This window comes from Anser cygnoides, chromosome 12, assembly GCF_040182565.1.
Source record: "Anser cygnoides isolate HZ-2024a breed goose chromosome 12, Taihu_goose_T2T_genome, whole genome shotgun sequence".
NCBI classification, from domain to species: Eukaryota; Metazoa; Chordata; class Aves; order Anseriformes; family Anatidae; genus Anser; species Anser cygnoides.
The window spans coordinates 12,549,842-12,562,611 of record NC_089884.1 but is presented as its reverse complement, the minus strand read 5'-3'; the positions used below and the strand labels follow the sequence as shown (position 1 = coordinate 12,562,611).

The 12,770-nt window shown below is 67.4% G+C and overlaps 3 protein-coding genes across 6 annotated transcripts; 2 read left to right on the top strand and 1 right to left on the bottom strand.

Moving 5' to 3' along the window:
- The first annotated feature begins 9 nt into the window (after positions 1 to 9).
- LOC106033133 (C-type lectin domain family 18 member A-like) lies at positions 10 to 5,496 on the top strand. 4 transcript variants are annotated; one of them, XM_048078713.2, is made up of 12 exons: positions 10 to 147; positions 772 to 863; positions 1,929 to 2,156; positions 2,239 to 2,336; positions 2,702 to 2,823; positions 2,912 to 3,019; positions 3,640 to 3,732; positions 3,796 to 3,902; positions 4,038 to 4,167; positions 4,329 to 4,425; positions 4,519 to 4,610; positions 4,729 to 5,496. In XM_048078713.2, exons 1-12 carry the CDS (start codon positions 39 to 41, stop codon positions 4,764 to 4,766), a joined length of 1,314 nt encoding a protein of 437 aa, XP_047934670.2. In that variant the 5' UTR covers positions 10 to 38; the 3' UTR covers positions 4,767 to 5,496. The 4 variants fall into 4 exon arrangements, 2 of the variants coding, with proteins under 2 accessions (XP_047934670.2, XP_047934671.2); XM_048078714.2 differs by having other exon boundaries at positions 1,932 to 2,156; positions 4,729 to 5,495; XR_010834599.1 differs by lacking the exons at positions 10 to 147; positions 772 to 863; positions 4,329 to 4,425; positions 4,519 to 4,610; positions 4,729 to 5,496 and having other exon boundaries at positions 938 to 2,156; positions 2,912 to 3,117.
- Positions 5,497 to 5,610: 114 nt separating this feature from the next.
- LOC106033320 (RNA-binding Raly-like protein) lies at positions 5,611 to 11,123 on the top strand. The gene is made up of 7 exons (XM_067004489.1): positions 5,611 to 5,750; positions 7,826 to 7,904; positions 9,124 to 9,174; positions 9,347 to 9,501; positions 9,691 to 9,804; positions 9,983 to 10,140; positions 10,272 to 11,123. Exons 1-7 carry the CDS (start codon positions 5,714 to 5,716, stop codon positions 10,308 to 10,310), a joined length of 633 nt encoding a protein of 210 aa, XP_066860590.1. The 5' UTR covers positions 5,611 to 5,713; the 3' UTR covers positions 10,311 to 11,123.
- A 246-nt stretch (positions 11,124 to 11,369) lies between these two features.
- Positions 11,370 to 12,744, bottom strand: EXOSC6 (exosome component 6). Its single transcript, XM_067004490.1, has one exon. It carries the CDS (start codon positions 12,742 to 12,744, stop codon positions 11,908 to 11,910), a length of 837 nt encoding a protein of 278 aa, XP_066860591.1. The 3' UTR covers positions 11,370 to 11,907.
- Between the last annotated feature and the right edge of the window lie 26 nt (positions 12,745 to 12,770).

Sequence of the window (12,770 nt, the reverse complement as noted above, 5' to 3'; positions counted from 1 at the left end):
CTCCCAAATCTTCCCTTCTGTGAGAGCGGCTGCGGGGCATGGAGGACGGCAGGGGTCCGGCCGGCTGGCTCCTGGTGCTGCTGGCCTGCCTGGCCTGGAGGGCGGGCGAGACGGAGAAGCTGTCCCCGCTGGCTCCGGGGTCCCGAGGTAACGAGGAGAGGGGACAGGGGGGGCACTGCCCACGGCAGGGCTGGGGGGCAGCTTGGGGAGCCCTGAGCATCGTCCCTAAGGGGACAGGGTGGATGTTCCCCAGTCCCGTCCCTAACCAGGTGCTCCCCAGGAGGGCAGGGGTCTGGGGTGGTGATGGGGGCATGGGGCTGGTGGTGGGGACACGGGGCTCGTGCAGAGGACACGGGACTGATAATAGGGACATGGGGCTGGTGATGGGGACGTGGGGCTGGTGGTAGGGACACGGGGCTGGTAATAGGGACATGGGGCTGGTGATGGGGGTGCGGGGCTGGTGGTGGGGACCCAGACACAGCGATGGGGGCTCGGGGCTGGCAACAGGTCCATCCCAGAGGGAGGCAGCGCGGTGTCAGACATCCCCATGCCATCTGGGGACCGGGCGCATTCCCGGTGGTCTCGCCTCCCCCTGCCCGGCCCCTGTCCCCTTTGTGCTCCTGCCCAAAAGCGCTTCCTTCGCTCCCCTCCGGTCTCCATGGAGACCCGGGCGCCTTCCCCGTATCCCCGGCTGCCGCACGGGACGGGCTGCGGCGGGGGCACCCGCTCGGCCCCCGGCCCCAGCCCCCGGCCACCCCTCGCCCTCCGCAGCTCTCAGCACGAAGGAGACCTTCCTGGTGCTCTCGCTGCACAACAAGCTGAGGAGCAAAGTGCAGCCGCCCGCTGCCAACATGCAGAAGCTGGTGAGTGCCCCACCTGACTCTGCCAGCCCAGCGCACACCAAGGGCTGGTCTCTCGGGGTCCCCAATGTCACGTGATGGTCCTCTGATGTCTCCTGATACTTGCTCGACATCTCCTGGTGGTCGCCCATCATCTGGTGGTCCCCAGTCATCTCCTGGTGGTGCCCAAGTCACCAAACATCCACTGCTTGTTCCCAGTCACCTCCTGATGGTCCCCAATCACCTCTTGGTGGTTGCCCAATATCCCCTGGTGGTCCCCAGTCATCCCCTGGTGATCAGCCATGGTCCCCAATGGCTGTGATGGTCCCCAGTCACCTCCTTGTTGTTTCCCAACAACTGCTGGTGGTCCCCAGTCACCTCTTGGTTGTTCAGCATCCCCTGGTGGTCCCCAGTCACCTCCTGGTAGTCCCCAATCATCCCCTGGTGGTCAGTCATGTCCTGGTGGTCCCCAGTCATCTCCTGATGGTTGCACAACATCCCCCGGTGGTCCCCAGTCATCCCCTGGTCCCCAGTCACCTCTTGGTGGTCCCCAGTCGTCTCCCGATAGTTGCCCAACATCCCCTGGTGGTCCCCAGTCACCTCTTGGTGGTCCCCTGTCATCCCCTGGTGGTCAGTCACCTCTTGGTGGTCCCCAGTCATCTCCCGATGGTTGCCCAACATCCCCCGGTGGTCCCCAGTCACCTCTTGGTGGTCCCCAGTCATCTTCTGATGGTTGCCCAACATCCCCCGGTGGTCCCCAGTCACCTCTTGGTGGTCCCCAGTCATCTGATGGTTGACCAACATCCTCTGGTGGTCCCCAGTCACCTCTTGGTGGTCCCCAGTCATCTCCTGGTGGTCAGTCACCTCTTGGTGGTCCCCAGTCATCTCCCGATGGTTGCCCAACATCCCCCGGTGGTCCCCAGTCACCTCTTGGTGGTCCCCAGTCATCTCCTGATGGTTGCCCAACATCCCCCGGTGGTTCCCAGTCACCTCCTGGTGGTTGTCCAGCACCCCCCGCTGGTCCCCCATCATCCCCTGGGTGCCTCCACGATGCCCCCCCCCACCAGTGCCCCCAGCCCGCTGTCCCAGCAGGAGTGGAGCGAGGAGCTGGCGCAGCTGGCGGTGGCGCGGGTGGCCGGCTGCCTGGCAGCCCCCGCTCCCCCGCCGGCCCCACAGCTGGGCTGGAGCGAGACCCTGCTCCCGGAGGGCGCCGGGGGCTTCGCCGAGCTGCTGGAGCGCTGGTTCGCCGAGGGCCGCCGCTACGACTACGGGGCGGCGCGCTGCGCCGGCAACGCCACCTGCCGCCATTACACGCAGGTGGGGCGAGGCGTGAGGGCGGGTGGGCGGTCGGGCGAGCGGCCGGGGGTGGCGGCGTGTGACGGCGGCGCCTCTCCTTCAGCTGGTGTGGGCGACGTCGGGGCGGGTGGGCTGCGGCAGGCAGCTCTGCGCCGGGAGCCGGGGCCGCAGCCAGGCCTTCGCCTGCGCCTACTGGCCGGGGTAAGGGGCCGGGGGGCGGAGCCTGGGGAGGGGCGGGGCTACGGTGGGCGGGGCCATGGTGGGCGGGGCCTGGGTGGGCGGGGCCTGGGTGGGGCGGGGCTACGGTGGGCGGGGCCATGGTGGGCGGGGCTTTGTGCCGATAGGGGGTGGGGCATGTAGTGTGGGCGGGGCTTCGTGTTTTAGGGGCGGGGCGGAGGCAGTGTGGGCGGGGCCTAGCCCCCAGAAGTAGGCGTGGCTTGGCACCGTGGGTGCTCTCACTCCACGAGGGGGCGTGGCTTGGGTCGAGTGGGCGTGGCCACCCGGTTGTGGGTGTGGTCGTGGGCGGGGCTTGTTGTGGCCACGCCCCCAGCCGCCTCCCTGGGCAGGGGCAACTGGGAGCTGTCCGGGGCGCCCATCGCCCCCTACCAGCGCGGGCCCTGGTGCTCGCTCTGCACCGCCGGCCTCTCCGGCTGCTTCAAGTCCTGGGACCACGGCGGCGGGCTCTGCGGTGAGTCCCCGCGCACCCCCCGGACAGCGGCCCCCGCCCGGTCGTGCCCAGCCCCTGAGCGCCGCGTGCCTCCCGTCTGCCCACCCAGAGGTCCCCAGGAACCCGTGCCGCATGAGCTGCAGGAACGGCGGGCACCTCAACGTCAGCACCTGCCGGTGCCACTGCCCCCCCGGCTACACGGGACGCTACTGCCAAGGTGAGCGCCTGCTGGCGTGGACGAGGACGAGCTGGATGCCGGCAGCACGAGGCAGGCGTGTGAGCAGTGCACACACGTGTGCTCAGTGTGTGCGTGGGGTGAGTGCGGTGCTCGGGAGTGAGCGGTGCATGTGTGTGCACGGCCGATTGCAGCGCGCGGGGCGTGCGTGTGCAAGGTTAGCACACGGCGTGTGCACTTGGTTCCCTGTGTGCATGCTTGTTGCAGCACGTGCGTGTGCATGGCTGGTGCTGCGTGTGAGCGGTTGGTGCCGTGCATGCAAGTGCATGGTGCAGTGCGCACGTGTCCATGGTCGGTGCGGTGCATGCATGGGTACGGTTGGTGCAGTACACGTGTGTGCACAGCTGGCACAGTGCAGGCACGGTTGGTGCACTGCATGCCTCGTTGCAATGTGTGCATGTGCATGTTTGCTGCTGTGCATGTGTGTGCATGGGCCGTGCAGTGCCCATAGCCTGCTTGCTGTGTGCGCGCGCAGTAGTGCAGCATGTGTGTGTGCAAGCTCAGCTCAGCACATGCACGCAGCTCGTGCAGCACACGGGCAAGGGAGGACGGTCCTGGGGCTGGCTGCCCCGCGGCGACCTCATTCTGTGCCTTTTTGGCAGTGCGGTGCAGCGTGCGGTGCCTCCACGGGAAGTTCAGGCAGGAGGAGTGCTCCTGCCTCTGCGACGCTGGCTACGGTGGCGCCGAGTGCGGTGGTGAGTGGGGGCTGCCCCGAGGCCAGGGGGGGTGTCCCCGGTGTTGCTGACCTGTGCCCACAGCCAGGGTCCGGTTCCCCTTCCACACCTGTGACGTGACAATTGATGGCAACTGCTTCATGGTGTCCCCCGAGGCCGACACGTACTACGGAGCCAAGGCCAAGTGCCAGGTGAGCCCCGTCCCTCCTAAAATGTCCCAAAGCCCCATGGCTCAGTCTACGGCGGTCACATGTGGACCCCAAGCCTGTGCTGGGACGCAGAGGAGCAGGTCTGAGACATCCGCTGCCTCCGTGGCTTCCCTCCAGGAGAAAGGGGCCATGCTGGCCCAAGTCAGCAATCAGAAGGTGCAGGACATCCTGGCCTTCTTCCTCAGCCGCCTGGAGAGCAGCAACAGGGTGACGGACACCGACTTCGAGACCCAAAACTTCTGGATTGGTGAGTCCTGGCAGGGTGCTGCTGGATGTCCCACCCCCCTGCTGGACATCCCACCTGTCTAATGGACATCCCACCCCTCTAATGGGCATCCCACCCCTCTAATGGACATCGCACCCCTCTAACGCCTCTAATGGACATCCCACCCCGCTGGCTCCCCCCAGGTCTCACCTACAAGACGTCCAAGGCTTCGTTCCGCTGGGACACGGGCGAGCCTTCCACCTTCACCAGCTTTGCTTTTGGGCAGCCGGACAACCAGGGGTAGGTGCCCACCGGTGTCCCGGCCCCTCCAACTCCCGCGGGAGATGTGGTGACCTCGGTGCCCCCACCCTGTCCCTCTCCTCTCCCGCACAGGTTCGGGAACTGCGTGGAGATGCAGGCATCAGCCGCTTTCAACTGGAACGACCAGCGCTGCAAGACCCGGAACCGGTACCTCTGCCAGTTCGGTGAGCGCGTGGCCGCAGCCCCTGGGTCTCCTCTGTCCTGTTTGTGTGGCCGGGAGCATCCCGATGGAGGTGCCACCTTCAGGGCAATGGGGAACGCTGACTCCATTTCCCATTGCAGCCCAGGAGCACATTTCCCAGTGGCAGCAGGACCCCTGAGCAGGCAGCCCCGGGCTGTGCCCCCTGCCCACCGTGCGGGCACCTCCAGCACCAGCTGGGGACGGGGACAGGGGACAAGCGTGGCACTGGGACCGGCTGAGAAGGGCGCACGCTGTGCATCAGCATCCCAGATGTGGCGTCATCTGCTCCTCGCCTTCCTCTGTCGACAACCACCAGGGCAAGAAGACGCCCAGCCTGGAACAGCTTAAACTGGTGGCCGGGCTGTGTCCAGCGAGGAGCCGAGCGGGGCCCTTGGGTGACGCACACCTTGGGTGGCTCGGTGTGAGGGCCGGGCTCGGCGTGGGGCCGCCTGCAGCAGGACACGGGCGTCGCCACGAAGCCACCAGCCTGGCGCCGCGGGTCCCCTGCCACCAGCCGGGTGGATAACAAAGACCTCTCTCCACTCGGAAGAGCCCTTTTGTCTCCTTGTCCCTTTTTGTCTCGGCCACGGCCCCCGTCCTGCCCACGCTGCCTCCCGCTGCGCCCAGGGGCTCACGCTTGGCTCCTGCTCAGTGTCCCCAGCGGGTCCCAGCGGCCGTGGCGGGGACACGGGGACACGGCGGCAGGGTGGGATGGGGCCGGACCGCGGGGCTACGAGGGTCCTGCAGAGGATGCGGGGGGTCCTGCGGAGGCCAGAAGCGCCCCCCAGGACGGGGCACGTCCCCTGGGAAGGGGCCGGCACCGGCCGTCCCCCCGCGGCGCACGGGACGCGGGGCGCACGGAGACCGCGGAGCCTCCCCCGGCGGGGCTCGGGGGGCCTCCGGCAGCGGAGGCAGCTCGGAACCGGGGGGGGGGGGGTTGTCGCCCACCCCCGCCCGCCCCCGCCGTGGTTCGCCCCGCTCCCCCTGCCGTCGGCGGCGTGGTACGGCCCGGGGGCGGCGCGCTCGGCCCGGAGCCGCTCGGGGGGGGCCGTGCCGGGCCGTGCCGGGCCGGGCTCCGGCGGGGCCATGAGCGCGGCGGGCGGGCGGGACGCCTGCTGGAGATGTGAGTACCGGGCACCGGGCGGCTGGCGGGGACGGGGGGGCCGCGGGGAAGGTGCGCGGCCCGGCCCCGGCACAGCCCCGGCCAGGGATGCTCGCTGGCGGCGGGATGCTCCGCGCAACGGGGGCGTCCTCCCGGAGCCGCACCGCGACGTCCCCGCTCCTCCCCCGGAACGGGGCTGGGGCTCCGCCACCGGGGGGCCTCCCGTGACCCGTTCCCCAGTGCCTGTCCCTCCCCAGGACGAGGACGTCCCCTGGTACCGGGATGTCCCCATCCCATCACCCCCAGGACAGGGATGTCCAGTGGTACCGGGATGTCCCCGTGGGGACAGGGATGTCCCCCCCGTGCCACATCACCCCCGGGACAGGGACGTCCCCTGGTACCGGGATGTCCCTGGCTCATCACCCCCAGGACAGGGATGACCCCTGGTACCGGCATGTCCCTGTGCCATCACCTGCCGGACAGGGGTGTCCCCTAGTACTGGGATGTCCCCATGCCATCACCCCCAGGCCAAGGACATCCCCACCAGTTTGGGGCAGGAGCCCCAGCACAGGACCAGTGTCCCAGGGGTGATGGAGCCCTTCTGGCTCTGGTCTCCTGTCCTGATTGACCCCCTCAGTTTGTCACGGGCCACCACAGGGAGCAGAGCACCCACCAACCCACCCTGTGTGCCGCTCACACACGGCTCCATGCAAGGTGTCGAGCTGCTGGGGGCCAGGGCACACGCCACGAGGGGCTGCTGGGGGCATGGGTTAGGCTGGGGGTCATGCTAAAAGCAAGCAGTGCATCAGTGGAGTGAGTCCTATGGGAGCCACCCGCATCGCTGGGAGTCACCCGTGGGACAGCTGGTGGTGGTTACGGTGCCGGTGACACCCATGGGACAGCTGGTGGTGGTTACGGTGCCGGTGACACAGCTGGTGGTGGTTATGGTGCCGGTGACACCTGTGGGACAGCTGGTGGTGGTTATGGTGCTTGTGACCATGCAAGAGGGAGAACTCAACACAGCCACCAGCTCCTATCCCAGGGGTTTAGGATCCTCCAGCCTGTGCCTCCCTCCAGGATCCGGGCTTTTTTTGCTCTTCTTTGACTCTTTCCTAAGCCCTCAACCCATTACCCATCACGGCGTGGGAAAGCAAACGTAACCCCAGGGCTGCAGGGGAGGAAGCCAAGTGGATCCTGGCGATTGCCACCTCGCCACCCGGCTCCAACCCAAGCGCGGGAGGTGGGAAGCCAGCAGTGAGCACCCGGGGAGGAATCGTGCCGCGAGCAACACGGGGAGCGGTTGTAATGAGGAGAGCTCTGCCAGGAGATTTCATGTTGTTCCTCCAGCCAAAATCACAACATTAAATCTATCTCGATGTTAGTAAGGGGCTGCATCGATGGCTCTCAAGGATATACTCCTGATGGAAGCTGGCTTTAAATGGACTTTACACGGCTGGGAACTGGCTGCGGAGCTGCAAAGAGACGGAGCTGGGAGCGGAGCCTCGGCGCTGGGGGAGAGGACGAGCGCGGGGCGAGGGGACGCCCATCGGTGACCTCCTGGTGAAGCCCCCAGGAATTAGTAGATGTCAGGAAATGTGGCAGCCCCCTGGTGCCCAGTACAGCTCTGGGCACATCTGGGCTGAGGCCGGTGGCAGCACATCTGGGGACAGGCCTGGAGCACCTCATGAAGCCGTGGGCTCCTTCGGGAGTGTGAACCACCCAGGTGCTGCGTCCCCATCATCGGCTTCCAGCCTGCTCCGGGGCGCTCCGAAAAATGCCTAAATTCGTTGTCAGGCAGATTCACCACAGCAGGGGGACACATCTGCGGGGGTTAATTACCCTCATCGCCAGAGCTGCTTCCTAATGGGAATGGTTGGGGCTCGTGGGGCCTGCGGGGTGTCCACAGGAAGGGGCTGCTGCAGGGGCAGCCGGGGTGGTCCCCGTCCTCCTGCTGCTTCTCGGGGGGTTTGCTTAGAGGGAGCTGGTGGCTGCGACACAGACGCTGAAAGCTTCAGCAAGAGAGGAGCCGTCCGGCAGGGCTCCCGGTTCTCGTTCTGTTTTCGCACTGCTCATTCCCCTGCTCTCTCTCCCTTCAGATCTGGACATGGCCAGGGAAGCCAAGCCGAGCCGGGCCAGGCTGGGCCAGAAGAGGCAGCACAGCAGCAGCCTGTACCAGTGAGTGCCATGGCGTGGTGGGGAGCGGTGGGGGGGGCATGGAAGTGGTGGGAGCTCCTCTTCCTCTCCCTGCTCTTCCTCCTTCCAATCCTTCTGCATGCCCTTGGTTGTGGATGCTCACCTGGCGCCATAGGATGTCCCTACCCTGTCCCCATGGGCACCTCCCTAACCCTAACCCCAACCCTAACCCTCCTGACCGAGGGTCTGAGGCTTCTTCTGCCCAGGAGAAGAGAAGATCCCTGTGGTCTCCACGTGGTTGCAGTTTGGGCTTTTAAATGAGGTCCCCTAGGGGACAGGTGCCCAAGCAGAGATCTGGGGGGCATGGTGTCCTACCCACGGGGGGCTGGGGGCCACCAGCAGAAGGGCAGGTCCCTGTTCTTGTGTGTGTTCAGCTCCTGGGCTCCGCAGGGACCCTCATCCCTGCTGGTTGCCACACCGGCACGTGGCACAGAGGGGACCAGAGCCGGCACCGGGCTCTGTCTCTCGTTAGAGAGCTTCTGGATTGAATTAATTGCTCTGCCCGTTGCCATGGCGCCGGGGCCATGCAGGGATGCAGCGCTGGCAGGGCAGGGACCGCGGTCCCCGTGGCTGCTGGAGCACGGCAGCCGCTGCATCGCTCTTCCCGCGGGATGCTCTGAGGAGCCGCGCTCGTCCACGCCAAAGCCCATCTCAGGGTCACACTGCAAAGCGAGGCCAGCACGTGGCGAGCCGGTGACCGCGCGCGTCCGGCTTCGTGCGTAGAAATGGCAGGAGGCACACCGCGGGTCCCGGGGCGCTCCTTCCTCCCCCGCCGGACACGGTGCCCTTGTGGCAGCAAGGGACACAGCGCAGGTGCCCGAGGCTGCTGTGGCAGTGGCGATGCTCTGAGCTTTGTCTCACCTCGTGCGAGGCTTAATCCAGCGCTCATCGACTCCACGAGAGCTGAAGCGGCAAAATGAGCATCAGCACCTTTCCTCCTCCGCGGCGCGTGATTTATTGCCAGCGTGTCGGCTGCCCGCGCGGGAGGCAGTTCGATGACAGATCGCCTCTTAATTTGGAGCTGAGCGAGCCATCGGCGTGCTCCTGGAGCCAGGGACTGTGAAATTCAACATCAGCCAGCTCCAAATCCAGAGCCCCAACCGCAGAGCCCACTCCCGGGGATGGGGACACACGGTGGGCAGCTGTCCCTGCCCTGCGGTGCCACGGCTGGTGACTTGCTGTCCTCTGTCCCCTCCCGCAGCAGTAACTGTGACCTGGACTACGATCTCTACAGGGACGACTTCCCGTACCGGTGAGCGTGGCGGCACAAAGCGGGGGGCCCAGGCGGGCAGCCCCTGCACCCGTTCTCCCACCTCTGGCAGAGGCTGCGCTGCCCTCAAGCAGCACCCGTGCCGGGGCTGTGCCAGTCATTGGGGTGGGGGCAGCGTTTTTATGCTCACGCTGCTGGTTTTGTGCCCTCGCAGGGTGTACGAGTACCAGAAGATCCCACCCCTCATTAACCGCATCCCCGTCAAGGCCAGGAGAACTCACGCAGGAGCAGGAGGCAAAAGCAGCCCGAGCCCCCAGCCCGGGGCGCTGAGCAGCAGCAGCAGCAGCTCTGCGGGGACACGGACAAAACGTGAGCGGGACGCGGTGACTGGGCTGGAGGGGAAGCGCTGGGTCCTGCGGGAGGGGGCGAGCCGGGGAGCCTGGCTGCGTGCACCTCGGTGCATTGCAGCAGTGCCTGTGCCCACACATCTTGCTCGGTGCTAACCTCATTGCTACAAGGCGCGGGGTGGGATCCCTAAAAAGCTCCTCTCGCCCGCAGTGCGAGCCGAGGAGCTGCACTCCATCAAGGGGGAGCTGAGCCAGATCAAGGCGCAGGTGGACAGCCTGCTGGAGAGCCTGGACCGCATGGACCAGCGGAGAGAGCGGCTCTCGGGTGAGGGATGCTGCCTGCCCCGGACTCAGCCGGGTCCAAACCCCGCTGAGACGTTCCCCACACCGGTCCCCTCCCCTCGTCCCCTTTGGTGCCATGGGGCTTTGCCCCCCTGCCCTGTGAGCACGGGGCTGGTGCTCTGCACGGGCACGCCGAGCTCCCACCATCCCTGTCCCCGCAGGGTGCAAGGAGAGTGAGAAGAAGAGGGCGGAGGTGGGCGCAGCGTCGCCGTCCCCGGTGGGAGAGGGCTCCCGGGGCAAGGAGGGGACAGGAGGGGATGGGCGCAGTGACCTGCGCACCATCGACAGCGCGGAGGAGAGCACGGACACAGAGGAGACGGTAAGGCGGGGGCCAGCTGCCTTCCCCCAACTCCCTGCTTTGCCAAAACCGGGTCCTGGTGGGCTCTGGAAGGGACGCTCCGTGCTCCCTGGGGTGCACCCGAGGACCCTGCTCTGCTTTTCTCCTTGCAGATGAAAACGCACATCTCGGACCCCGAGGGGAGCCACTAGACGGACTGGGTATGCTGGAGCCTTCCCGGTGTGCCAGCAGCTCCTGTCTTGTGGCCGTCTTTCTTTCGAGGCTTCCAGCTCGTGCCACGCTGGTGCCAGGTGCCCGCTCCCAGCACTCACGTCCCCTGCCATGGTGCCAGCAGCCCCGTGTCCCACCCTGGCCAGCCACGGTGAGAGAAGTCTGTGTTTGAGTGCGCTTTGGGTTTGTTTTTGGTTTTTTGTTCCTCCTGTTTTCCAGTTAGGGATAAGTGCACAGGGAAGGGAGGGTTGGAGGGCAGAAGGCCCACGTCCCGAAGGAGCAGCAGCCTGGAGCAGAAATCTACGGTGTCCTCCTTCCTTGGATAAAGTGTCCCATACACACCGGTCACATCCCGAGCCCTTGCCCCCCAGGCGTGCCCCCAGCTGCCTGCACACTCGAGGGTGGGCTCGTGCTGCTGGAGGTGACCGCCCTAAAGAGGAACCAGAGGGGCTCTCAGCACAGCACAAAGCCACAGCCCCGTGCCACCAGCGCCATGGCACAGGGCCCGGCGGCTCCCAGTCGCCCGTGCTCACAACTGGGTTTTCCTTACTGGTTCCCCAAGGACTCCCACCGCGCTCCTGTCGGCAGGACGGAGCCTCTGCCCCAGGAAGTCGCGCCCCCAGCCCCACTCCCCCCGTCCCGCAGAGCTGTGCCACGTGTCCGTGTCCCTCGTTTCTAGGTCGTCCTTCTCGCTGGTAGGAAGTTGTTCTGTATCTCTAATTTGCTCCGGTAAAAGAGTGTATTGTGTTGGAAAGGAAAAAAAAAATAAAATTTGTATTTCTTTTCTCTGGTTATTTGACTCCGAGGTGGTTTTTTACCGCTTTAGGTGTGTCTGAGAGCTGCTGCAGCTGGAGCTGGGCTCTGCAGGGGGCCGGGCGCTTTGGGTAAGCAGCCAGCACCGCACGCAGCGCGGCCGAATCCAGCTGCTGTGCTGAGGCGAGCCCCAGCAGAGCCAGACCCTGGCTCCAGCTCCTTTTCCCCCAAACCAGGTCAGGGTTTGCAGGGAAGAGGGCCCCAGCAGACTCAGGCAGGCAGAAGACTCACCAGAAAAGCCTAATTTATTGTAAAAAAAACCAAAACAAAACAAAACACAATGTCTCTGCCACCCTGGAGCACCACGGGCAGGAGTCACGGAGGTCCAAAGTCTGTGACGGGACACGGTGGTCATGGTGGGGACGTCGCGGTGGGGACGTTGTGGTGCCAGGGCTTGTGGTGGTGCTGAGCCTGCGGGTGGCCGGGCAGGATGCGTTGGGCTCAGCTGCCCGAGGGTCTCCAGCGTCACGAGGGGTGGCTCAGGTGGGGAGTCTCTGGTGGCGCCCAGGACGGCTTGGGGAGCCCCTAGAATTGTCCAGCAGCACCAGGGGTGGCTCTGGAGGGGTCTCCGGCGGTGCGAGAGGCGGCTCTGCCAGGCTCTGAGGGCCTCCGGCAGCGCCGAGAGCTGCTCCGGGGGTCTCCGGCGGCACGAAGGGTGGCTCTGCACATCTCCGGCCGTGCGGGTGGCGGCTCGGGCAGGCCCCGGGGGTCTCCGCCGGCACCAGGGGAGGCTCCCGGAGCCCCCAGCGCCACGGGGGGCGCCCCTCAGGCGCTGTGCGCCGCGTCCCTCCGCCGCGCCGCCCGCAGCAGGCTCTGCCTCAGCACCGGGTACAGGCGGTGGCAGCCGTCCAGGCCGAGCCTCAGCGCCTGCCCCCAGCCCTCGGGGTCCCCGCCGCGGCCTCCGCCGAGCACCGCCGACACCTGGTTGAGGGCCGGCAGCAGCGCCAGCGTCAGGCGGGCGGCGGCGCGGCGCTCCTCGGCCTCGCCGGGCTGCAGCAGCCAGGGCCCGGCGGGGTCCCCGGGGTCCCGGCAGAGCGCGCAGCCCACGGCCAGGTCGTACATCTCCACGCCGGCGTCGGCCAGGGCCAGCGAGGCGGCGCTGACGGCGGCGGCCAGCGCGGAGCCGCCGTCCTGCAGCAGCAGGGCGCTGACGGCCAGGCGGGCCCGCGGGTACCGCGCCAGGCGCACGGCCGGCTCCAGCGCCTCCCGCAGCGCCGCCGCCGCCTCCCGCTCCGCCTCCCGCTCCGCCGCCCCGCCGGGCCTCGGCCGGGCGCCCCGGCCGCTGAAGGGGGCGCGGCGGAACTCGCACGCCAGCCGCCCCCCCCCCGCCGCCGCCGTCCCCCCCGGCTCGGCCGCCTCCCGCGGCCCCCAGGCGGCGCACAGCACCTTGGTGCCGCCGCTCAGCTCCACGTAGGCCGAGCCCTCGGCCTGGCTCAGCAGCCCGGCGCGGGCGAACAGCGGCCGCAGGGCGCAGGGGTCCCGCGGCGCCGCCGCCGCTTCTCCCTCCCCGGCCCCGGCCTCGTCCTCCTCGGCGCCCGCCGCCCACAGCGCCGGCGGCTGGGACTCGTCCGGGCCCCGCAGGCGGCGGTGATCCAGCGGCATGGCCGCGGCAGGAGGAGGAGGAGGAA